The sequence below is a fragment of the Torulaspora delbrueckii genome, chromosome 3 (assembly GCF_000243375.1).
Source record: "Torulaspora delbrueckii CBS 1146 chromosome 3, complete genome".
Classification (NCBI taxonomy): Eukaryota; Fungi; Ascomycota; class Saccharomycetes; order Saccharomycetales; family Saccharomycetaceae; genus Torulaspora; species Torulaspora delbrueckii.
Window position 1 is genome coordinate 1,269,071 of NC_016503.1, and position 22,979 is coordinate 1,292,049.

The window sequence follows — 22,979 nt, forward strand, 5'->3', positions numbered from 1 at the left end:
ATCGAGTTTGCAGAGATTATCATGCCAGTTGCCATATCATATAATCTTTGATCATCAATATTTGTCAGAATGTTAATCACCCTTGGACATATTGCGCACAGGGTTGAGCTCACTGCTTGGCGGGAACGAGGCAGTGCAAGCGATACTGTAACTCAGTGTAATAAATTGTGGAGGCTTGGTGACTGTTCCATCCCTATATTCTAACCCAATTACTCAAGGACCGCCATTTTGCGAAATGCTGTCCCTCGCATTCAGCGTCAAGGCTCATTTTCAGGCTCTTTGAACGGTGTCAAACCTGCTTCATTTGGTCGAGTCCATAAAAGTCTCCGTTATTTTCTTGGCGGTGACTTGTCTATTATTTGTAGAGACCTGAGTTGCTTGCGATGTAAAACCTTTAAGGTCTGGGCTAGCCCTCGAAAAGATGTGTTTGATACGGAAGTAGAATTTAGAACGACTATCAGAGCATCCATGGCAGAGGTTCGTTTGTATCAACTCGCGCAATGATGAGTTGAGTTCTAGTTCTTGACGCGATAGATACCCGAGCGTCTTTATTATCCAAAGGTCCTTCGAAGGGATAATAAAGATGGCAGGGTAATGACCTATAAACTTGAAACATTTGGTATTCGAATTTGGCGTTGGCATTTTTGTAGTCGATAATGTTACAAGCGGCTCCTGGCAACAGTAATGGGCATGTTTGTCTTATGAGAAACGGGTCGCCTTTAATCCGAAATTTACCCACCAGTACCCCAGGTTTCGGAGACTATGGGAGTTCGATACACAATACTCTTCAAAATGACTACATCATTATTTTTACAACCACCTGAGCTTTTCGACTAATTTATGTGCCAAAGTTATCGGAGTTTTTATTGCTGATGAGAGAGTAGAATCCAACTCATATATACAGTCAAACATTGCGTATTGAGGAGTTGCACAACTCTGAGGGTTCCTCTTTCGGCTTTGACTACTCGATTTAGGACCTGAATATTGCAGTCATTGAAAAATCATTGTATCGAATGCCAAAGCTTTAGTGGCAGGCTGAACGAACGACGTCCGAGATTAAGCAGGACTCATTAATGGCTTATCGAGAATCCAAGCGGAAAGCGCCTTGAGTTCATTTATAATCTCTAACGCATTCAACCAAACAACAAGATATCAGACTTCAAGTGATTTACGTTTTTTATCTTCCCTTATTACAAGCAGACGCTTGTCCCTTTAACTAAACAATAAAACGCGCGAACGACCAAAAAAAGGGCGAACGCTGAAGAATAGATAAATCGAAGGCATAATAATTTTGTAGCATTTCCATTATTTTGTTCAATTTATTGGCGCACTCAAGATCCAAACAATTTTTTTGAAAATTTGTTACTTGATGGTTATAGCTTCAAACTGGTCAGCCATCGATTATCAAAAGCTGCATTTTTCAGTGTCTTTGAGATCACCATCAAACCGACGAACCGTTCAGCTACAACCTTTAAACAACCCCCTTTCCCGCCTGATACATTCAACACAGTTGGTTGCTTCGTCTTCCGTGGATCTTTTAATCTCCTCTGTAGCCTACCAAATTTTTTCGAAGGTTGATAGTCCTCATCCGTTACCCATCACATTTCTATATAGGAGAGATATTTTTGGAGTCGAAATCTTAGAGTTTGGCGGTCAAAGTTCATTCATCAATAATATTTTTGGAGGTACTCAAGGCTGCTATTCACGTTGTGCATGTCACTAGCGCAACATTGTTATGGGCATTTTACTTCTAGGTAAGAATCGACACAATACTTCAAAATGTTGACTGGATCAAAGAGAGCGCCGACGACGTGCTAAGGAAAATCCATGGTGTATTGAATTGAGATAAGATACAATAAAGGTAGATTACCAATACAATCTAGAAAGAATGCATACAATAATCGGGAAAGAAAACGTTCATTTATCTGATGAATAATCTATATATACTTGAAATATTTTTCAAGGTACTCTATAGATAACTATTTATTATCTGCTCTATCTTATGACACACTTTCAAATACCGAAGGCTTCGTATTCATCTTAGAAATGTTGATGCATGCCGATTTCATACTTTCTTAGTTGCTCAACTACCAAAAAAATCAGAATTGTGTTAGGACCCAATCTTGCGAAGCTTGGAAGCCAACCTCTGAACATGAAGCCAAGCCCTTCATTTCGAATGGAAGACGAGAGTACTTTGAGCGTACTCTCATGGTGCTGATGAGCATTCATGATCCTCGTTTTAATAACATCAGCAGGTGAGCATATGGTCGTGGCCACAAGACCAGCAACCAAGGACGCAGTGAAATGAGTTTTCTTTTCGGATGCGTCGAAGCCAAACGTTGTGACCAGATTATGTTTGCATACATCATACGACACAACCTGACTAGCTGTCATTAAGACACCCCGCACTAAATTAGGCCCAAGGCCTGTGAGCAGCTTTCTAACCCCTTCTTCTTTAAAAATTCTTGTCACTCCGTCGATTGCATTCTTATAATTCCTTCTTAGATGAGGCTCATGAGCAGAGTCATTTTGCATCCTAATATTGACAACATCAGCAGGGTTTCCAACAAATCCTCCAATGGCCCCGCTGATCATTGAACAAGGAAGTAGATACAGAGTGCTGTTCAACTTATCTGCAGGAAGCAGGTTCTCTTTTATGAAATCATAACACCCAAATCTAGCTGTTGTGTAGGTGCATTGTCTCAAAATTGATGCGGTAAGACCCGAGTAGAGACCAAGTGGGCCGTCATTCTTTAGTATTCTCTGGATCATGGAGAATAGTGTTGGTTTAGGACGGGCTGCTGTTTGTAGTCGCACTTTTGCGAGGTCTAGCGGATGAGTAATGATGCAGGCAACGATTCCTCCTACACCTCCATACCACCATGGATATTTAACTACTGCATTCGATGATTCTGATTTGGTTCCTGACATCTGCTTATGATCGCTCAGTTCAAGTAAGGGTGGTCCTTTTGTGTAGTATCCAAAGGTTCTGGCAGGTGCGTGGCAGAAGTCTCACAGTGTTGTGAGGCTGAAGCGATGGTATAATGATGATATAGACAGGGATCTGACAGGAAGATGACAGAAAATAGAAAAAAAAAATAAAATAAAAATAAAATAAAAGCGATTAAAAGAGTAGAGAACGAATAGAAAGAATGAAGTGAAAATCAAGATTTTAAAAAGTTTGAAGAACCTCAAGACAAGAAGAAAAAAAATCTCTACTAAAGTTAATGTAACAATGGGCCCAAAATTGACTTCAGATATATAAATAACTAAATAAACTAGGTTGTGAGTGGTTACGCCGGAGGCAGGAATTTATTAGAATAGATTATTGTTTTTGAATTTCCAAGAAGCTATGCTTACTTTTGCCATTTCCAAATGGCCAATCCATTCGCTCTCTGGAAGCTATCTCTTTTTACACTGTCTGAGCCCTAGGGTAAGTGCCTCACACATCATTGCAACCAAACACAAAGGATCATTCTGTAGTTCGAAGGAATAGTTGCAAGATTAGTCATTGTACGGCTGATCGGAAGATAATACAATGATGGGTTTCTTCTCTAGGTAAAGGTCTTGAACGTCCAGACGTTGTTTAGACCCCACCATACACTGAGGCTTTGAATAAACCCTTTTGGGATTTTTACGCAGGCTATTCACGTTACTTCCGGGGAGTTGGGTTGAAGAGGCCATCGTAGAAGGAACGCTGGTACTTTGAACGTCTTTGAAAGGCATGGACTTGAAGAAGGTTTGTTGGGAGACAGGTATTCTTCCATGGCTAAAAAGCGCGGAGCACTTTCTTGTAGAATCGGTAGGATCTGTTTGTGCGGATGTAGTTACAGTCTTCAAAGCATTCTGTTCTTGGTTTAATGATTCCTTAGATCTTGAGGTGTTGGATTTTCTAGCTCTCTTCAGTGACAAGAGAGAGCGGTAATTTCTCTTGGGAAGGCCGTATTTGATACGATCACACAGGGTTTCTTGTGTAACGGCCGTACACCTATTCTTCCGGTTCAATTTGCCATCATCGACGCTATCAGCTCTTGGACGCTTGTTGTGGAGAGCGTCAAAGGATTTCCGCTCTTGAGGACTTGCGAAATCTTGTTGTTGGGTCTTCCCGACCCGAACCGTACTATTTATCACCTGGCGGTGTTGTTGGCGAGGATGGTATTGATGCTTTACGCCGCTTTGATGGAATGACAATGAAAAATAGGTATAGGTGGAACTGAACGGTTCAGCCGCAGTGGGGATCTCCGCAGCAGCAGTGGCATCAACAGCAGTATCCGCGGCAGACGCAACCGGGAATGTTAAAATACCTTCCAATTTAGATGACAGCGAAGAAGCTGTAAAATAGCGCATTCGATTTAACATATTCTGATACACGAGCTTATTTTCCAGTTGCCCACTTATTTTATTGACCTTATGGTAACGATACTCAGGATAAATGTTTAGATGCCAGTGCTCTTCAAATTGTGAAAGAAGCTCAAAGTATAGCTGAAATATTCCATCATTCTTCCCCCATAGTTGTGAAGTGATTGCAGTATTATCCTTGATTTATACTTTTGTATCAGTTTTGCTATTTTTCTTCGTGAAAAGGAGATCGGAAATGGTATCAGCTATTCCAGCCGATTTTTTCTTTCGACGTCGATTCGATAACCAATTTTTTATTTGTATAGGAGACAAGGAAGTCTCGTGTACTAACGTCCTGAGAGCCCTCTGATTCAAATATGGTTTCGAGATATTTTGGTTGAACCACAGCTCTAATTTTTCAACTTTTTCTGAAGGGAGACGATGTCCTCTGTGCCGCTTACCTGTCGAGTAATCCTGTTTTGTATTTAAAGGGACAATTTCAAAATTTGGGACTTTGCATCGAAGGTTTGTTTCTTTCCTCTCCGAATCCCAATCTCTAGACTTGTGGAATTGTATGTTCGACTCTTCTACCTTTTTAAACTCACTTAACACCACCGAAAGAGTTTTTGATAACTGAAATGTAGTTCTGAGTAGAAGCTCTCCATTTTCCTCTAACTTACCATTCGTTGTAACTACTTTCAAACTTGATAGCACCTTTTTGAGTTCACAGCGTAGTTCGAATTCAGGTTTCCCAATTCCATTGGAAAGTTTGAAAAACAATTCATCAGCTTCTCGTTTATGCTGAGTAACTCTTGTTCCTCGGAGTTTTGAACAGCTTTCGGACTTGTCTTTTTTTTCTTTCTTGTCATCGTGTTGCTGTGGATTGAGAAGTAGATTAATGGGGATTTTGGTTGTCATCACTAAACTATGATGTGTACGGAGAGTGGTATAACCAACTAGGAATATCTAAAATTTAGGTAGTGGGTTTAAATATCTGTTACAGATACTGCGAATGGTATAGAGTTTCAAGTAGATCTCGTGGTGTACGGATGCTATCAGTATTTTGAGGTTTAAATGAGAAGCACCAGAGAGATTTGGAGACAGAGCTAATATGAAACACCATGAATTTGAGTAGCTATATATAACGACTATATTTTATCCTGAACAGCAAAATGCACCCTCAATAATCAACGTTTAGTTATCTATATTACTAATAGAAGTGGACTACTAAGTATCAAGATGGCAGTCTCGAGCAAGTCTTTTCGGGGTTTTAGGGTCAATCGTCCTCTATTCAAAGTACAAATCAATAAAGATAGTAGAACCTCTCAGTGTAAGGCGAAGACAAAGTTCAAAAAGGCAAAACTTGATAAATGCCAACCTGAAAATTCCGGGCGACTCGAAGAAAGGCACGTCAAGACCTTTGTGGTCATTTTAAGACCAATCAAGATTCCATTACCTCCCAATATTTTACTAGAAAAAATAGAGCAAGAGAAACGAAAAGTTTACTCAGAAACTTCACCGGAAATAGGCTCTCTATGGGATTCTCCAATCGCTTGGGATAATGAAGACCTTTTATTTTCCATAGCTAGCGATGTCTTAGGTAACATATATAAGAAGCCCGCTCGTGAAACTGCTTCAAACAAGCCACTAAACTCATTTATGGCCTTTCGCGCGTATAACTCACAATTCGGGTACGGCTTGAAGCAGAATATTTTGTCGTCGCTACTAGCTTCGGCGTGGCACTCACATCCAGAGCAGCAAGGGATATGGGACACTTTTGCGCAGCAGTTTAATTTTGTCAAGCCGAAGTGTGGGTTTGTGGAGTGGGTGGATCAAAGATATGAGCGGGAGAGTTAATTAGAAGATTTTGTAGATTTGTATTTGCATTGATGATGTCTTGTTGGGAGGGGGAAAGTAATGCTTGGAAGTAGAGTTGAGAAGCTTGGGCGAGGGAGAGGGGGAGTGGATTGCGTTGTAGTAGTGTTGTGATTGGTGGGTCGAACTGGATGATGGTCGGGATGGTTGGTGTCGTAGAGGTCGCTATCTCATTAGCAAGCTGTGATATGGAAAAGAAGGAAACCGGATCCTGAAAATGGCTGACGGACTGAAGAGCAAGGTGAATTGCAAGTCTTTGATCTGCAGGGATAGTTTTGGGTTGCACTGATTGCATTGATTGCACTGGCTGCACTGGTTGAGACGACCGCATAGGTGGTAACTTTGGTAGATTAATTAAAGTAGTAAGGTATTTGATGGAGGAACAATCGGCATAAAACTCAAATAGCCTCGAGTGTTGAGCGTTGTAGCGCTGAGTCAAATGCTCGATTGCTTCCCGATCTCCGACTTGATCAGCGATGGCACACACTGTCGACCCTCAAGAGTCATAAGGCCACAATTAACCTGAGAATACTGGTGTCTTCTTTAATCTGTTTGCCCTTACTACAAACTCATTGCGCTTGATTGCAGGTCGAAGGAGGTTTCATTTATTTCACTTCAAGTCAAAAATTTCTTGAGATAATCGAAAGTCACTCTAAACACACAAACCATTTCAACGTATATTCTCGAATGGTAACTCTTATGTAAAGTCATACGACTAGCTGCAGGTGTGTATTTTTTCAAAAATCAGACCCAACATTTTCCTTTTATGGAAACCTGTGAGGTGTACAGGTCTTTTAAAAAGATGGCTTTAGTGCGAAGCTTGACGAGCCTACTCGTTCCAAAGAGCCCTCAAATACTCAACTACTTTGGGGGCTCTTAAATAAAACGGCTATTTTTGTGAATATTCTCCTTACCTTATTAGCTTTGGATTAGAATATAAGTGGGGTTTCTCATCTGAGGTGGTGCTTCATATCAATTTTTTATAAGGTAATACAGAACATGTGGTTTTCTATCTGCTTGTTCTTGAATCATTACAATGTAAACCCATCCATATGCAGCTGTGACATTATAGAGTTTCAAAATTCATGATTCCCTTAATCTAGGCAATACTAACAGTTCTAGTTCTTTGTTTCATTTGTGTATTGTCACTTACCAACTCTTGATATACACTGAACTGATTGTTCCGGTTGTGTGTATTGAAAATTTCCAAAATACAAGTGTGGAAGAACTAGCTGATGGACGCAGATCAAGAAATAAGAAAACTCAACCTAAGTTTTATTCTTTTAATATTAAAAGTATGTAAATGTCCTTTGAAGCTTCGAAACTTTTCAAAGTAAGTGAAGATCTTAGAAACTTATTCAAAGTGACTGGACAAGGTTCTATTTGATGAGGTTAAAAAATCAAAACCGTTTCGCAATAACAAAAATTCTCTCCATACGACAAAAAAGGGTTATCTAGAGTTTTCGTTTAGAGTTTGATGAGAACTAACCAAGCTTGAAAAATTTTTGCGATCAAAAAAATACAGAAAGAAAGCTACAAAGGTATCGACTCATGTCAAAAGGTAGACTACTACGCAGTAAGAGCATGGAGTGCAATAGGTCAAAATTAAGACGATTAGTATTGAAAGCAAATTAAAACTTCTACTTTATCGATATTGGTCATCAACCTCAATCAATTGTAAGAAAACAGAAACGCTTCTGCGAGAAAAAAAGTGAAATTATTTAGTTGGACAAAACATGACGGGAGAGGCACATGACTGAACATAGATTTTCTCTATAGGAATGCTCATTAACTGAGTGGGATACGCGCCAAATGAATTAATTTAATTCTACCCGATAGTAATCAGGAAGAAATTGAGACTCGTGAAAGCCTAAAAAATTGCTACAGAATCTGATCAACTTAATAAAGGGAACGTGTTTCCCACCAACAATACTTTTTGTGATCATAGATTTGCCAAAAAATGGAGGTTTACGAAACGATGCAATACATCTTAGCCCCGACATGTCATATGCAGTGTCATTCATTTAAATCAAAATTTCAAAAATGGTCGGCGCTCTATGGAACAAATTCTTCAGTGGCTCATAGAAAATTAAAGTGGTGCCGTCTTTCAATACTGCAGATTATTTACAGCAGTCGCTTAAATACTAAGAAAAGACATTGTGCTGGCTGTTAGAGAAGCTTAGATCAACCGCTCGCACCCTGAAGTTGGTGTCGAAGGATGTCGCGCTGTAAATCTTCCTGCTTATCCTAATGGAATAACTTTTGTTGACCAATTCCAGATCTTTTAGTGACAAATCGCCTTAGGAATGCAGTTGCCCTTTCGAATTTACATTTGGTTGATTCGAGTCACCTCTCTATGTTTCAGGAATTTCGCTGGTGATATTATGTCTGTAAAGAGATGAAGAATAATCTCACAACAGGTTGTGAGGCCCCAGGCGTCGAGGAAGATTTTCATCAAAGCCTCGGATTCCAGTGTCAAAAGTTCTTACTATATCTCGCAAGATAAGATTACTATTGTTTTCACCAAAAGTTTCTCTCTACTCATAGCTCAGCTGATTGATAAGTGTAAACTGCCTTCACATTAAGTATTGCAAAAATGACCGATTTTTAATCCAGTATATTTTTTTGTCATCAAAATAACACATCGTGCCCTAAAATTTTGTATTTGCTCATATTCTGCCAAAAAATAGATATGAGGTACATGTTCGAGGGAATGCAGTCCGCTTGAAGGCATGATAACCAAAAACAAAGTATGGACTTGAGAAAGCGGAAATCAGCACTGGCCTCAAAAAATGCAAAACCACTGATATGGGGCGAGTTTAGATAGGTGAATGAAGTGAGATAATTGGGCATATGCATGTCGTCCAAAGCGTCCATTAGTTTCTTTCTAAATATGCAGTGTAAAACTCCGAAGATCAAATGATATCTTTCGATTGTTGTAGAATATGCCGATCTCGATTAATAATGAAAGGCTGTCGCTTTGCAATCCTTATTTTCTAGGCAAATCGGCGCTTATAAATCTTGCATCCTCAGGGTTTTCGGTAACTCGATAGGGGAGGCTCATATACTCATTCCATAGAAGTTCCGAACTGAAACGTATAGGATCTCAAATATTTTAAAGTCATTATCAATTAAGGGCTTTTCTTTGACTGCCTCCAACTCCGTCTCATCATCTAAGATGAAAGATCAATCAACCGAGGGGATTTTTTGAGGAGCTAAGAATGCCACAATATAGCAGCCCAACTTATTTTGAAGTTCTGACGTCACAATCTAATTAAGCAGTTATTCAAATAAGATAAACGGGCAATCGAGTTTAGAAGGTCTTTTCAGTACCTTGTAATCTCCATTAAGCGAAACCATACCGGCAGGTCAGTTGAGTTCACGACAGCGAAGCACTTCTTCAAGAGTTTGGACGTTGCCATCAGATGTGTCCGTCTGTTTGGAAACTTCGTACCCAGACGAGCAGTGAGGTCCAATAGAGGACTTCAAACTTGCAATCGAGTGCGCTTCTTCCTCCCCCACTTTGATGATATGAAATAGTCAAACACTTCGTTTAAAATCCATAGAATCTCAAAGATAGTAGTCTCAATTTTTTAATACTAACGGAGTTCGAGCAAAAGGGTCGTCGTATTTAAGAGCTATCAAATCTCAGTTTGAGAGTCCTTGTATTCCACCACGGTAATACCGTTTCCTGTCTTATTCGTAGAGAAGCACCCCTATCAAAGATCCCGGTCTTGCGACAGAGTGAATATCTTTCAACTGAATCTCAGTTGAGATCAACTTCAAGGAATTCGAGGTTGTGGCATAATAGTCTAACCTCCTCAATTTCAAAAAGAACTCAACAAAGTAGCTCCGTTTTCCCTTAATGTCTAGTTCACAGAGAAGTGGTGCTGCTCCGTTTTCCACTCAAAACTAGTCAATCAACATCCCGACCTCTTCCCATATCGGTGGGCATTACTCTAATACTGGAAGCTTCGCATCACCTGAGGATGTAAAATTACAATTGAACAACTGCGCGTTTTAAGCTTATCGCCTAGCAAATGGCTTCTTTTTCTGTTCTTCCAGTCTCCAGACGAATGCGAAAACCTATTGCCATGGGCTCTGTAGCAATAAAGTAGTGTCTTTAACATTAAGAAATTCCCAACGTAGCAGCTCCATATTCAATAGAAATTTGCAATCTTAATCAAGTAATTTAGTGCTTCCAACACACAGAAGTTCCAATCTAGTTGGGGGGGGGGGTGGCCTCCTCCCGTAATTCAAATCCCTAATCTGGGGTCTAATCTGGTGGCCTAATTTTTCGAGAACTTCAAACTCATACTCAAGCAGTAGATCACGGAGTAATAAACTCATCCGCAGCTAGGAATCGACTTTCAAGTGTTTCTTACTTGCAATCTAGCGTACGGTTTCTAACAGCTCCCTTAAGTCTCAGTTCAGACGTTAATGTCGAATTCTGCAAACTCGCAATCGATTGTATCGTATTGTCGAGGTGAGTTAAGTCTGCCTGACGGTGTTTTTAGCATCTTCCAGAACAAAGAAACTAAATGATATTGGATCCTCTAGTTTTACAGGGTAGTGGAATAACTTCTGCTAGGGCCGAGTCCTCGCCAAACTGCGGCCTCTTCAAGGATACTTCCCACTGGAGCTGTATTCGGATCAAGAACGTTACCCTTTCCAGTTCAGTATTTAGTTCTTGTTTTATGAAGGTTCAAATCTGGTAGAGCGCTCTCGCCAGTATTTTAATAGCACTAAGCATCGAAGAGCCTTTTTAGGAACTTAAAGCCACAACCAGCGCCTTCCTCACATTTCGGACTTACAGGCTGGTCGGGTCAGTCTCCAAACATTCAAGTGCCACCTTGTTCGGCTCACGTATGTTAAAGATCATGGAAATGATTTTCACTTCAACTTAGTTAGACCTGAAGCATTGACACATCCCTGACCATTTGTTTCGTTAAGTCTGTCGATAAGCTCTAGGCAATCAACTCCAGTCACTCTATCGAGCACTTTGATGTTTCGGTCAATCTGCAATATCTCTGGCACTGGTGTAACACAACGGGCAGGCTCCCCGGCTCTTTGAGCCTGCACATTACCAGCACTAGTGCCTACTTATCTTTCGTATCAAGGAATTATGTCAGTGGGGATCGTTTCCTCGAGGGTGTCGAATCTGCTTTCTCTTTTATTGATTTTAATTCTCAGAATAATAGGTTCAAGTCTTTTGATACTTCGAAATCGTCCCACATTCGTGAGGCTCGATAATACTACAGACCTTGAACAGGATTCACATGAACTTATCCTAATTCCACAGTTTTTGGTCTACCCCAAAGTGGAGAAAATCGTTGACTCGCCATGGTTGACTCGCCATGTTGAGTCCCGCACCCGTTTGCAATTTCCACAAGCACTTATTCCCACAGCCTAATGGAAACTTGCACTTATGCGTCCGTGACAAATACGCAACGAATTGGCGGCATAGATGCAGACAAGAAAGTGAGACAAATTATTCTCACTCATCCCGCTGCGAAATCAAAACCCGTCAATTGATCGAAGGCCCTTCCGCAAGCGACCTCAAAATATGATTCGAATTCCATTAGTGAGCAGATGCAACGCCTGAAATGATAATACCCACTTTTTCACTGCTATTTCTAGCGCAGGTGTAGGTACCCAAAATGGGGTCTGAGTTCTCACATTCAGCTTAAAGAAGCTCTGGGCCAACTCCAACAATCTTTATTGGCTATGGTAACCATACACAGAAGGGGACATAGTAATTTAAAGTGTGATAACATATCAAGCAAGTGAACTGTATTGATTACGATTAAACATTTCACCCCTTAGCCCATGAATTAAAATAATGTCAGATCCTCGAAAATTGGGAAAATTCTAAGAAAAAATAATTTGATGCTTTCAATTGGTCCTACCTTTGGCCTACTTTAAACTTAGTATCCACTTCGAGACGGTGGCTGGAAAACTGCTTTTCCATTTCAACACCGAACAAGATGATCAACTCGAGAGAAGAAAAGGTTGGGGTCTTCTCAGGATAAAATTGCCAGAAGGTAGACGGAGTTACAAGCGGACACGACTACCGTTTGGCTTATGCAGGGTCAGAGATGTCACACTGCAAAAAAATCTCCTACCTTTTTATTCACTAAGGCACCTACAACACATCCAATAGCACGGTACTCAAAAGCTGAGGCCAAGTCCAATCACGGCAAGACATAAACCACGACTAACATAGAATGCTCGCAGTGAAGCAATACCATGCTTTTTTTGTTACCATGAAACTCGTTCCAATACCAGGATAGGAAAGTCAAACAGCCATATACCTTTGTCAGGCCGTGCTAATGCTTCTGCATTTTGGCATGTCTTGAGATCGACTGTGCATTCTGGCGGGTCTTGCACCGCGTGGAACGGGATTATTGTGCGTATCCTTCACGAAACGCTTAACCCTTCGCAAACCATTCCGGTAAAGTTGCTGGCCTGAGCTCCTGAGTTCGCCAACATTTCTTCTGGAACTGACTTTACCGTACGTGTCTCTGAGTTGAACAAAGGCAAGTTTGAACGACCTTGGCCTTTTCTTACGAATAATGTTCAATTAACCAAAGACTTTGATTTACGCTTTCCTGAACTACACTACAGTTAACCAGCCTTCCTCCATTCATCATCAAACGAATAGACAGTTGGAATGTCTTGAGCCGAATCCTACACAATCTACTCTACACATCACTCCATTTTCGGTTAATACTTCTTCTTTAGTCCCAACGGTTCTCATCGAGGATGTATGCAGGTGCGATACTTAGTCCGTTTAGGTACTAATCCGGTCATAAATCTCCTTAAAGGTAAAAAAAGCTTCGATTCCCCTTGCGTTTACTTTCATCAAACGTAAAAATTTGACGTCGCTATAGCAGAGCATGCAGGATCTGCAGGTAGAAGATCTAAAAGTATACTAAGTTGAAATTGGGCGGCTAGTATGCGGAATGATTGCTGGCCTAGCTTCAAGAGAACAATATGCTGTTTTGTTGAGCAACGAGGTGCAAAAGATATGATGCTGATGCAAAAAAGTGCCCACTTCAAACGTATAAATATCCGGTAGTTGGCTTTTCATTGAAATGATGGAAAGTTTTTATCCTCCATTGAATTCCATTCCCGCCAATTTCCAAAGGTCGTTGTCTCAGAATAAAACAAAATGAATCTCACAATAGAACCTTTTAATGTCCCTTGTGGCAATAACGGTGCCGTTACTCTAAATGTCAATAGGAGCGATATAACCATTTATAACTGCGGTAGGTTGGAAGGAGCTGCAAACGGTGCTGGTAATCTTACGGGACCTACTACATCCAAAAATGGAGCTGCAGTTTTTCATTACACAAAGTGGTCCTCTGGTCACTTGTTTTGATTAGTCTAATATCAGGTGAAACACTTATATAAGTGATGTCAGTCAGGAGATATAATCATCCTGAGGACGATTTGGGAGCATTTTGAGCCTGTGGCGTTTGGGTGAGCAAGAATCCTGTTACATATGGCTAGTAGACTGGTACTGCGCGTCAGCAATTCCTTTTCTGGCAGCGATATTCTTTAAAGAAGGACAGCAATACGATAACTCGACAGTTACACATAGTCGATGCCGCTCGAATATTTGCTACGTCAGCGAAGGTTTTAAATTAGCGATCTGGGCCACTACACAATGGACTTTTATCAATTAAATCATCTTGACTATTATCGATGTGGATCTCGGAGGCCACGACTCAGACTGAACGCGTGTATCTGACTGCCATGACGATGATCAGGCTGGGTTATTCCACGCTGCGAACACCAGCATCGTAACGATCCTAAATTTTTCAAAAATCAACCAAACTTCGAATAAAAGAGTGCTCTAAGACTTGAGATCAGTTGTGTAGTAGTCGTATACTGGAAAGCAGTTCTCTTCCTTCACCCTAAACCCACATCAAATGGCTTCCACAATGTCTCATTTGTATGTCTTTGATCTCGTCTCTTCCCATATCATATGTTAAGTCTGGTGAGCCATGTTCGAAATAAGCTTGACAATGGGACTGAAAATCAACTTAAGAGGCAGAAGAGGAAATAAGAAGCGCCAATACACAAAGGAAGGTGGAGCAAGTAATGTTCGGGCCATGATAGTTTTTGTTTCCTTCAAATAGGGTCCCCAGCAATGTTACTGAAATATTTTAATTGGTGGCTTAACAAGTTAAGAAAAAGGCTATAAACTTCGTTACAGGTATCTAATTAATCTACTGACGAGAATTTAGAAATGAAAAAAAATGACGAAAACATGAGCAGAGAGCGTTTGAAATCATGTTCAGATTTTGATCAAGTGATTGGAGGTCTAGCGTTGGCCAGAGCGACATAGTGACCCCAAGAAATGAGCTCATTGGTACAGTCATCCCTATTGATCTGAATCTCAATCAAAGTAGGACCCCTAGTGTTACTTTTGGCCTTCTTAATGGCTTCCGATAGCTCAGCGCCTGTTTTCACTTGAAAGCCTTTGCCATGCCCGTCGTTTGCGTTGAATGCCTCCATTAGGGCTGCATAGTTCCAGTTCTTGATGTTATTGTATGGTCCATCGTGAATTTCCACCTCGATAGTGTAGCCATAGTTATTGATCAAGAAAATCAGAATGGGCTGTTTCAAACGAATCATCTGGGCAACCTCCTGAACCGTCATTTGGAAGGAGCCATCTCCGACCATGGTGACAATCTCTCTGTCTGGCGCACCCACCGAGTACCCGAAGCAAGCTGGAACCGACCAGCCGATATGGCCCCACTGCATTTCGACCTCAAATTTGGCACCCTTGGGAAGATCCATTTGAACGCCGTTAAACCAAGAATCACCAGTTTCAGCAAACAATGTCGTCTTAGAGTTTATGATTCCCTGAATTTGACGTGCCATCTCTTGTCTGGTTATGGCAGCAGAAGGTTCTGCAGCCTTAATGGCTGGAGGTACCGGACGCAAACGCTGATATTCGACCACACTTTTGTCATTTTTAGAAACTTTTTTGGCTAAAGCATCTAAGAAGTCTGCAAGCTTGATGTGCCCGTAATAGTGGTCTGGAAATTTGACATTGTCAGAGTCAACCTCTATTCTGTGAGTAGCTGGTTGAAGGGAAGTCCAACCAGTTGTACTGTAATCAGTGAACACACATCCGGCGCATATGGTCAGATCGGACCACTGTAGGATGGCATCTGCCTTTTTGGTGCTGACATTGCCCCAGTAAACGCCGGCATATTGTGGATGGTCTTCGGGGAAGAGAGATTTTGCTGCCGGTAGGACTGCCACTGCGCAGCCCAACGCTTCAGCTAATCTCAAAAACGCCTTTTCTGCACCTGCTGACTTCAACTTTGGTCCTGCCAACAATGTTGGTTTCAAACGACTTCCAATAAGCTTGTTAGCGGCGTCTACAGCTGCGGTCAAGGTCTTTGGCTCACTGGGCGATTGATACAACACTCCCTCAATTGGACCTGGCAAAGCACACGACTGCGTGGACATGTTGGTGGGAACTTCAATGTAACAGGGTTTTTTCTTAGCTAGGCACTCCCTGATTGCAAAGTCAATCAGACTTGGTGCATCTTTTGCGTGCTTGATTTGCACAGCAGCACAGGTAATCTTTTTGGCCATTTCGAATTCGTAATCAAAGTTGTGAGTACCAATGGTGTGGTGAAGAAGATTGTGATCGATCGAATCGTTCGTGTTGGGAGAGCCTGCGATCAAGATCACAGGGAGGTTCTCACCGTAAGCACTACCGATACCATTGAAAGCGGAGAAAGCGCCAACGCTGAATGTGACAACAACTGCAGCCACACCTTTCGATCTGGCGTATCCCTCGGCGGCAAAGGAGCAGTTTAATTCATTGGAGCAATTCACCTCTTCCAGCTTAGGGTGTGCCTGTAATTTGTCTAAAAGTGCCAAATTATAGTCCCCGGGAACCACGAAATGATTTTCGATGCCCACTTCAGAAAGCCTTGTAGCGAGATAACTTCCAACTGTTGTTGTCATTTGTGATTGAAATTTAAGTATGAATGTCTGATTTATTGTCTTAGGAGTGTGGCTTCAATTCATGAACACTAGGCATTATTCGGGATATTGAGCTCTTTATATAGTAATTTTCTGAAGGCTGCTTTACCACTGCCCATTGATCAGTCATGGCGAAGACAAACTGCCCACTGATCCCATCCATCGATCGTGTTTGCCATAGCAATTCACTTCGAGAACAAGAGCGTCTGGGCTCACCCACGAAAGGGAATCAGACCAGAATTACGATGCCCACGCTCGGTTCCTAATGGTGCCACCTACTCTAACTGTCAGTATCTGCAGCAATAAGCTCCTCGTCATTGGCAACTGTAATACCGTTCTCAGGTAGCTGAATTTCTACTGTATTGGCATCCCACGCTGAAGTGGCAGGTTGCAAGGGGTGAGGTACGATGCAAAAATGTTCCTTGGCACTAAATACTCCGAGCAAATGCCAAGCCTTTTTTTTTTACCTATGAAGGTGCATGTAGTTTGTTTTGGAAACGCTATTTTTAAAGACGGTATTCTTATTAACTAAAATTCTAGAACTATACGAGATTTGGGTATCGCATTATTTTCAGTCGTAGCCAACTTTCTTGCAAGCGGCCTTGATGCTTTCTGCTGACTTCTGAATCTCTTTGATTTCCTCATCTTGGAGGAGAAGTTTCGCGACATGATGTGCACCGTTGCGGCCTACTTTGGCGGGAACGCTAAGTGCGACATCTTTGATGCCATAATACTCACCAACAGTAGAAACAGTAAGCAAAGCGCCTTCGTCTTTCAAAATGGCGCTCACTATATAAGTGAGACCTTCGGCTATACCGTAAGCGGTGTAACCTTTGCGCTTGATGATGTTGCTGGCGGCATCACGCGTCTCCTCATAGATCTTGTGCAAAGCAGCCTTATCAAATTTCATGCCAGACTGCTCGCAGTAGTCCGCTAGTCTCATTCCTGCAATTGATGCCAGCGACCAAGCAGCAACCTCGCTATCGCCATGTTCACCAACGATAAAGGCGTCAACACTTCCGGATGAAACGTCGAAGTACCTTCCCAAGTTGTATCTTAACCGAACCGAATCTAGAAGAGTCCCTGATCCAATGACACGCTGTGGAGGGAATCCTGACAATTTGTAAGCGATTAGCGTCAACACGTCCACCGGGTTGGTGGCAAGCAACAAAATGGTGTTGGGCGCGTTCTTGGCAATTTGGGGGATTATGTCCTCCATTATCTTGGCGTTCTTAGAGACTAAATCCATTCTGCTTTGTCCAGGCTTTTGATTAGCACCACCGGTGACGATGACAATGGCGCAGTCGGCACAATCCTCGTAAGTTCCAACCCTGACTTGGATCTCAGAAGATAAGGGCGATGCGTGATTCAAGTCCATAAATTCTCCCACAGCTTTATCTTTATTAATAACAATCAGAATGATGTCGGCTGCCATACCACTGAGTAGCAGCGTGTATGCGGTTGTAGACCCGACGCTGCCAACTCCGACAACAGCAATCTTGACCGGTTTCAAATCCTTTCTAGTAGACATATTCTCTTTTCTTGCTTAATCTTAGCTACTGAAGTGAAGCTAAGTAAGAGTTATATCTCAAGACATTCGCCTTTTTATACCCTTTCATACCTTTGACATCCTATTACTCTCTAGGCCTTGAGAGAAGAGAATAGGGAGTAGCAGCGAATAGAGAAGGTACTCTATTGAAGCTAGCTCTTACCCACGTCCATCGTACGTCTTTCTAGTGTTGACGTAGCAATGGCCTATCCCACCAGTTTCCATGGCAACCAACGTCTTCACCGCGGTTGGTAAAAAAATCTTGGCATCTTTAATGTCAACCTGCAGGAAGCCTTCGAGAAAAATCCCATGTTTCCACCCCACGCTTTTGACCAATGAGTTTGCGCAATGCCCAAATCAGTTCAGACCTCGATGATGGCTCTCTACAACAATAATACAATGCAGGAAGTAAACGAGTCTGAACTCTCAATACTTCGTTAACGGTCAAATCATTCCTATTGCTACATGCGTTGCGAAAAAAGCTTTATTTTGATGTCTTGAGTGTCGGAAATCCGCCCTATGAAACCTCTTACGCTAAGCCGTTTTTCGGCCGCTTGCTGTAGGATCGTTTTTGATCAATGTCGCATGTTTGGTTCGTGCATCCATGGCTTCACTAGCATCCCACGAATCCGTCTCTTAGAGCAAACTTTAAAATATGACGCATTTTCTCAAACCGCCTGATTATTTCTGTCAAGCTGGCGAAGCTCTCGAGTGTGCAATAGCTCGATAGCTCAATTATAGCTAAGCGGTAAAAAAAATCCCACTTTTCGTGGGGAAGACCCGTTACCGTGGCAGCAGCGACGACTAATTTTTGGCTTGGCGCGGTGAGAAAAACTTGGCACATTTAGCGTTGATAGCGCTACAACTGCGTTAGGAACAGCAAAACTTCTTTTTGAGAACTGCGCAACATGGCACTCCATTGAATGATCAAATGCTCTCACTTGAAGTATAAAAACAGAAATATAAACCACAGCTTCTCAACCCGCCATCTCTTGCTTCATTGTAAATTTCAAGCAGCGGCAGGCAACACCAAAAAAAACAACAATTCAAAGCGACATACAATGAAATTGTACAGTTTTCAGTTCTCAATCTTATGATAAGAATACCATTTTGGAGGCCAACAAACAGTATAACCACAATATGTTTTTTGAATGAGGCGCTGAGTAAGGATACCGCAGCTATGGCAAAAGGCTGCGATGCTGTGTGTGTTTTCGTCAATGATAATGTAGATTCCGAAACTATATCGACTCTCAAGGATCAGAATGTCAAATTGATTACTTTGCGTTGTGCTGGTTTTAATAATATCGACTTAGCAGCTGCGAAGAAGAACAACATTGCGGTAGCTCGAGTTCCAGCTTATTCGCCCTATGCTGTTGCTGAGTACACAGTGGGATTGTTGCTTGCCGTCAATAGGAAAATCAACCGTGCTTGGATGAGAGTGAGATTGGACAACTTTAGTCTCGAGGGCCTATTAGGAAGAGATCTTCATGGCAAAGTAGTTGGAATTGTTGGCACCGGCCGCATTGGCTCCCTTGTCGCCAAAGCCTTCAAGCAAGGTTTTGGTTGTAAAGTCGTAGCTTCAGACGTTAAAAAGAATCCTGAAGTTGAAAAGATGGGGATTCCCTACCTAAAATTTGAAGATCTTTTGAAGGAGTCGGATATCGTGTGCTTACATTGCCCTATGACCGAGGAAACACATCACATCATCAACAAGAAGACTATCAAGCTGTTCAAAAAGGGCGCCATCCTTGTCAACACTAGTAGAGGAGGCCTGACCGATCCTGAAGCCTTAGTGGAGGCCATTGAAAATGAGTACCTCGGGGCTTTGGCGATGGATGTTTATGAGGATGAGAAGGACCTATTCTTCAGGAATCTCTCAAACTATATTGTTAAAGACGCCTTGTTCCAGAGATTGACCGCTTTCCCCAATGTTCTCTGTACTGGGCATCAGGCTTTTTCACTTCGGAAGCTCTCAATGCTATTGCCAACACAACGTTGCAGAAAGTTGCAGACTTTGAGAAAGGAAAAGTTGACGAAAAGTGCTCGCTTGCTTAAGTTCGGATACCCGTGGGATAAAAGCTGGTTTTTTGTTCAATTTAGTTAGGGTTACGCCACTTCTTTCGACTGTATACCAAATAGATTTTTATATTTCAACATTTCAAAGATGCATTGAATTGACCCAAGGGCCCTCAATTCTTTTTGGAGGAACCAAAAAGTGGAACTCAAGCAATCATCTAAGTTTTTATGCGGTGATTGTATCCGGTAAGTGCGCTGCTCCTAAAGCACTTTGTTTTGTCAAGAAGCTCTTGAAATTGGAACTGGGGCTTTGTGTTGGATTTAGTGATGGGCGCATTTGAAAGATGCTGCACTAACTTTCGTTGTTCCGAGTAGGAGATCGATATAGCGAAAGAATATTCGAAAACAAATTCGGTTGCTTGAAGATTTAGTAGTTGTTACTCTGGGTTGAACAACCAAACTTAACTCCAGGTAAAACATTCTCTGGCTGACAACTATGCGCAATCAATACTACCGTGCGCGCACACACGTAAGCAGTTTTGACTATGCTGGAAGGATTGATAATTGAGCCTATCTTTCAACGATCTTTGGACATATCCTCCAGTGCACGGCTGAAGTCCAGGATATAATATCTCTTTGAGTAGGTCGAAGATATCAGGTCGATCTCACACTGGATGAAGCTGCAGATGATAGAAAGTGATTGTAAAAGATGATCAAAGAGTTTGTTTGATTCATGCTATGTGTTGAACTTCATGTTAAATTGTAATCGTATGCTTATAATCTATGAGCTTCTCTCACTCTTATTTCATTCTCCATCTTTGATTTTTATACTTTCAAGTGTTGTATATCTAGTTGATGCATACTTGCATGGACTTTCATCAAGCGAAGAACGAAAATCAAACAACTTTCTTTAGGGAATGGGTCAACGAAGAGGAAGGCTGCTGATAGGGCAAGAATGATGTGTAATCGCAGATGTGGCTAAGATATGCTCATCAGAACAGGATGGGTCTGTGGAAGCGCGATGAATAGATGGCCAATTCCGAGTGGTCTTTACGTGAATAGGCTTCTGAAAGTTTGATGTCTTGAAGAACAGCAGTGCGAAGATTCAGTTTCCTCAAAATGCTAAGTTGAGTATCCTTGAAGTCCGTTGATCAAGTCAGCTAGCATGCCGGACAGTTACAATGACAAGTTTGCTTTTAGTCATGGAGAGAGGAAGTAGCACTATCAATTGAGGAGAACTGTACGTCTAGTCAAGCACACGACCAACTTTGCGATATTCAGTTTACTCATGAAAGCACCGCCCAAGGCAGTTTCAGAGGTTTTTTGGCGCCCAGAGGAATCGAACGGCGGCTACAAAGTGTAACTGTATTAATCATGGGAGCCTGAAGCGATTGTATGCAGACTAACCGTAACAAAGCTCATAGAGCAGGAAGGGTGTTAAAGTGGAGGCTGGGGATATCCTGACAAAGAATTATGGCTTTCCGAGCTGTAAACTAATGGGTTTAGTTCTAAACCAATGGCTGAAATAAGAAGCAATATGGTATCCTACCATGAATAACCTTAATGGTAAAAGATAGAAATTTAGAGGATTCAATGGCACACAAAATAGAGACCGAAATAGAAGGCATTGAGATTCCATGGCGGACAAGTAGAGTACTCCAGAAAGTCGACAAAAGCTTTAATTATGAAGGGCTATTCCACTAAGCTGGAAAGGCAAGATACTAGTATTGAAGGGGCGGCGAAATCAGAGATGGAGAGCATGGAAAGAAAAGATGGGATCAACTGACACTAACGTTCATTTCATATTCGAAGAGGCTGTCACAAGCATTTGATGGGGTTGGCATGCATTTCTATATACTAGCAAAATGGATGACACCAATGGTTGTCTGTTGAGAGTTCGCTGATGTGACAGTCTCGTGTTAAGCACGACAGTTACCGTGTAGTGTGACCCGTGAAAGCTAGCATTTCTACTGCTATGTGCTATATGTGCCATGGTCTTCGATAGCAAGCGAAGCTAATGCCATCCTATGACCTTCCCTTACCTACGTTTTTGCGTATCAATGCTTCTCCCAACACGAGAAGTATTGAAGAAATTTTATTTATTGCTCTTTTCACGGAGACCCATTAGTCTACATGAAATTAAATCTATTCTGCTGAATGTTTTAACAAGGAACTATTTTCCATGCCATGCAGACACTGCGGCAACAATCACCCATATCACATTTTCAAACCCACCCTACTTGGAACAGACAGCGTCATGAAGGTTTTTTTTACTGAATCATGAGTAAAAAGAAAGCACACTGGATCTACGAAGGATGTTTTATACTATGAGCGATACGAGTTGCATTTGGTTCTAGTTCCTAGCTTCTTGTACTGCTCATCGTCTAGCACCACCCGTTGAATCGCAAGTACCTCGCAAGCAATTTGCCTGTACGTTATTGGGTCTTGTGGACAATGGCTCTGCCCGGATGATTTCAAGCAGCTGGGTAGCACCCTTCTCTTAAAGTGCCCGATGGTCAGGAATGAGAACCAATTGTTTGCAACTAAACGATTGATATCATCTACGTAAGCCAATGGTATTCGTTGAGTGGCAATCACTCAGCCAAGTCTTCTCCATGATCCATATTATTTAAAGTAATTCCCACAAAGGCCACTTCTATTAAAAGTAAGGAGAAACAGGGCAGATCAGGAGCTTTCCGCTTATTTGTGAAACGTTGATTTTTTCCTGCTGTATCTCATAATCACTATATCTGACAACCAGCTCTTAGAGGAAGCGAAAGGAGTTTTGAAGAAAGGGGGAAGATTGGCCTTACATCAGGAATGGAATAATGAACTTATCCTTTAGAATCTTCATGAAGTCATGAAGATTTTTGGGCTCTAGGGTACGAGAATTAGAGGCCAGAGGTATTCAAGCCCATGGTTCCCGAGTCATGTATTGCTGGCAAGATCAATTCAAGCTCTACAGTGATAAGAATATTGATTTTTCAGCTGAGCCATGGCATGGCGAAAGGCAGTCTTGCGTCTCTTTCATCTGAGAAAAAGGCTGAATATAGGAAGTACGTGATGGCCGATTTCTCAAAGATGAGAGAATCTGTCTGCCCCCCTCAAAATGAAGTGATACCTTCTGTAGCTTCTAAAGCTGAATAATAAATGACGATGCTCCTTCTTTGTTGCTATCTATGCT

The 22,979-nt window shown here is 41.7% G+C and overlaps 6 protein-coding genes across 6 annotated transcripts; 2 read left to right on the forward strand and 4 right to left on the reverse strand.

Annotated features, from left to right (window-relative positions):
* Nucleotides 1–2,040: 2,040 nt before the first annotated feature.
* Nucleotides 2,041–2,931, reverse strand: TDEL0C06990 (uncharacterized protein; the record flags this gene model as incomplete). The annotated part of the gene is made up of 1 exon (XM_003680751.1): nt 2,041–2,931. One exon carries the CDS (start codon nt 2,929–2,931, stop codon nt 2,041–2,043), a length of 891 nt encoding a protein of 296 aa, XP_003680799.1.
* Nucleotides 2,932–4,542: 1,611 nt separating this feature from the next.
* HMLALPHA2 (homeodomain mating type protein alpha2) lies at nt 4,543–5,256 on the reverse strand (the record flags this gene model as incomplete). The annotated part of the gene is made up of 1 exon (XM_003680752.1): nt 4,543–5,256. The coding sequence occupies one exon, from the start codon at nt 5,254–5,256 to the stop codon at nt 4,543–4,545; it is 714 nt and encodes a 237-aa protein (XP_003680800.1).
* Nucleotides 5,257–5,577: 321 nt separating this feature from the next.
* On the forward strand, nt 5,578–6,195 carry HMLALPHA1 (transcriptional co-activator mating type protein alpha; the record flags this gene model as incomplete). Its single annotated transcript, XM_003680753.1, has 1 exon — nt 5,578–6,195. The coding sequence occupies one exon, from the start codon at nt 5,578–5,580 to the stop codon at nt 6,193–6,195; it is 618 nt and encodes a 205-aa protein (XP_003680801.1).
* Nucleotides 6,196–14,529: 8,334 nt separating this feature from the next.
* On the reverse strand, nt 14,530–16,212 carry TDEL0C07020 (alpha-keto acid decarboxylase family protein; the record flags this gene model as incomplete). The annotated part of the gene is made up of 1 exon (XM_003680754.1): nt 14,530–16,212. The coding sequence occupies one exon, from the start codon at nt 16,210–16,212 to the stop codon at nt 14,530–14,532; it is 1,683 nt and encodes a 560-aa protein (XP_003680802.1).
* Nucleotides 16,213–16,801: 589 nt separating this feature from the next.
* On the reverse strand, nt 16,802–17,761 carry TDEL0C07030 (L-lactate dehydrogenase; the record flags this gene model as incomplete). Its single annotated transcript, XM_003680755.1, has 1 exon — nt 16,802–17,761. One exon carries the CDS (start codon nt 17,759–17,761, stop codon nt 16,802–16,804), a length of 960 nt encoding a protein of 319 aa, XP_003680803.1.
* A 1,111-nt stretch (nt 17,762–18,872) lies between these two features.
* On the forward strand, nt 18,873–19,883 carry TDEL0C07040 (2-hydroxyacid dehydrogenase; the record flags this gene model as incomplete). The annotated part of the gene is made up of 1 exon (XM_003680756.1): nt 18,873–19,883. One exon carries the CDS (start codon nt 18,873–18,875, stop codon nt 19,881–19,883), a length of 1,011 nt encoding a protein of 336 aa, XP_003680804.1.
* Between the last annotated feature and the right edge of the window lie 3,096 nt (nt 19,884–22,979).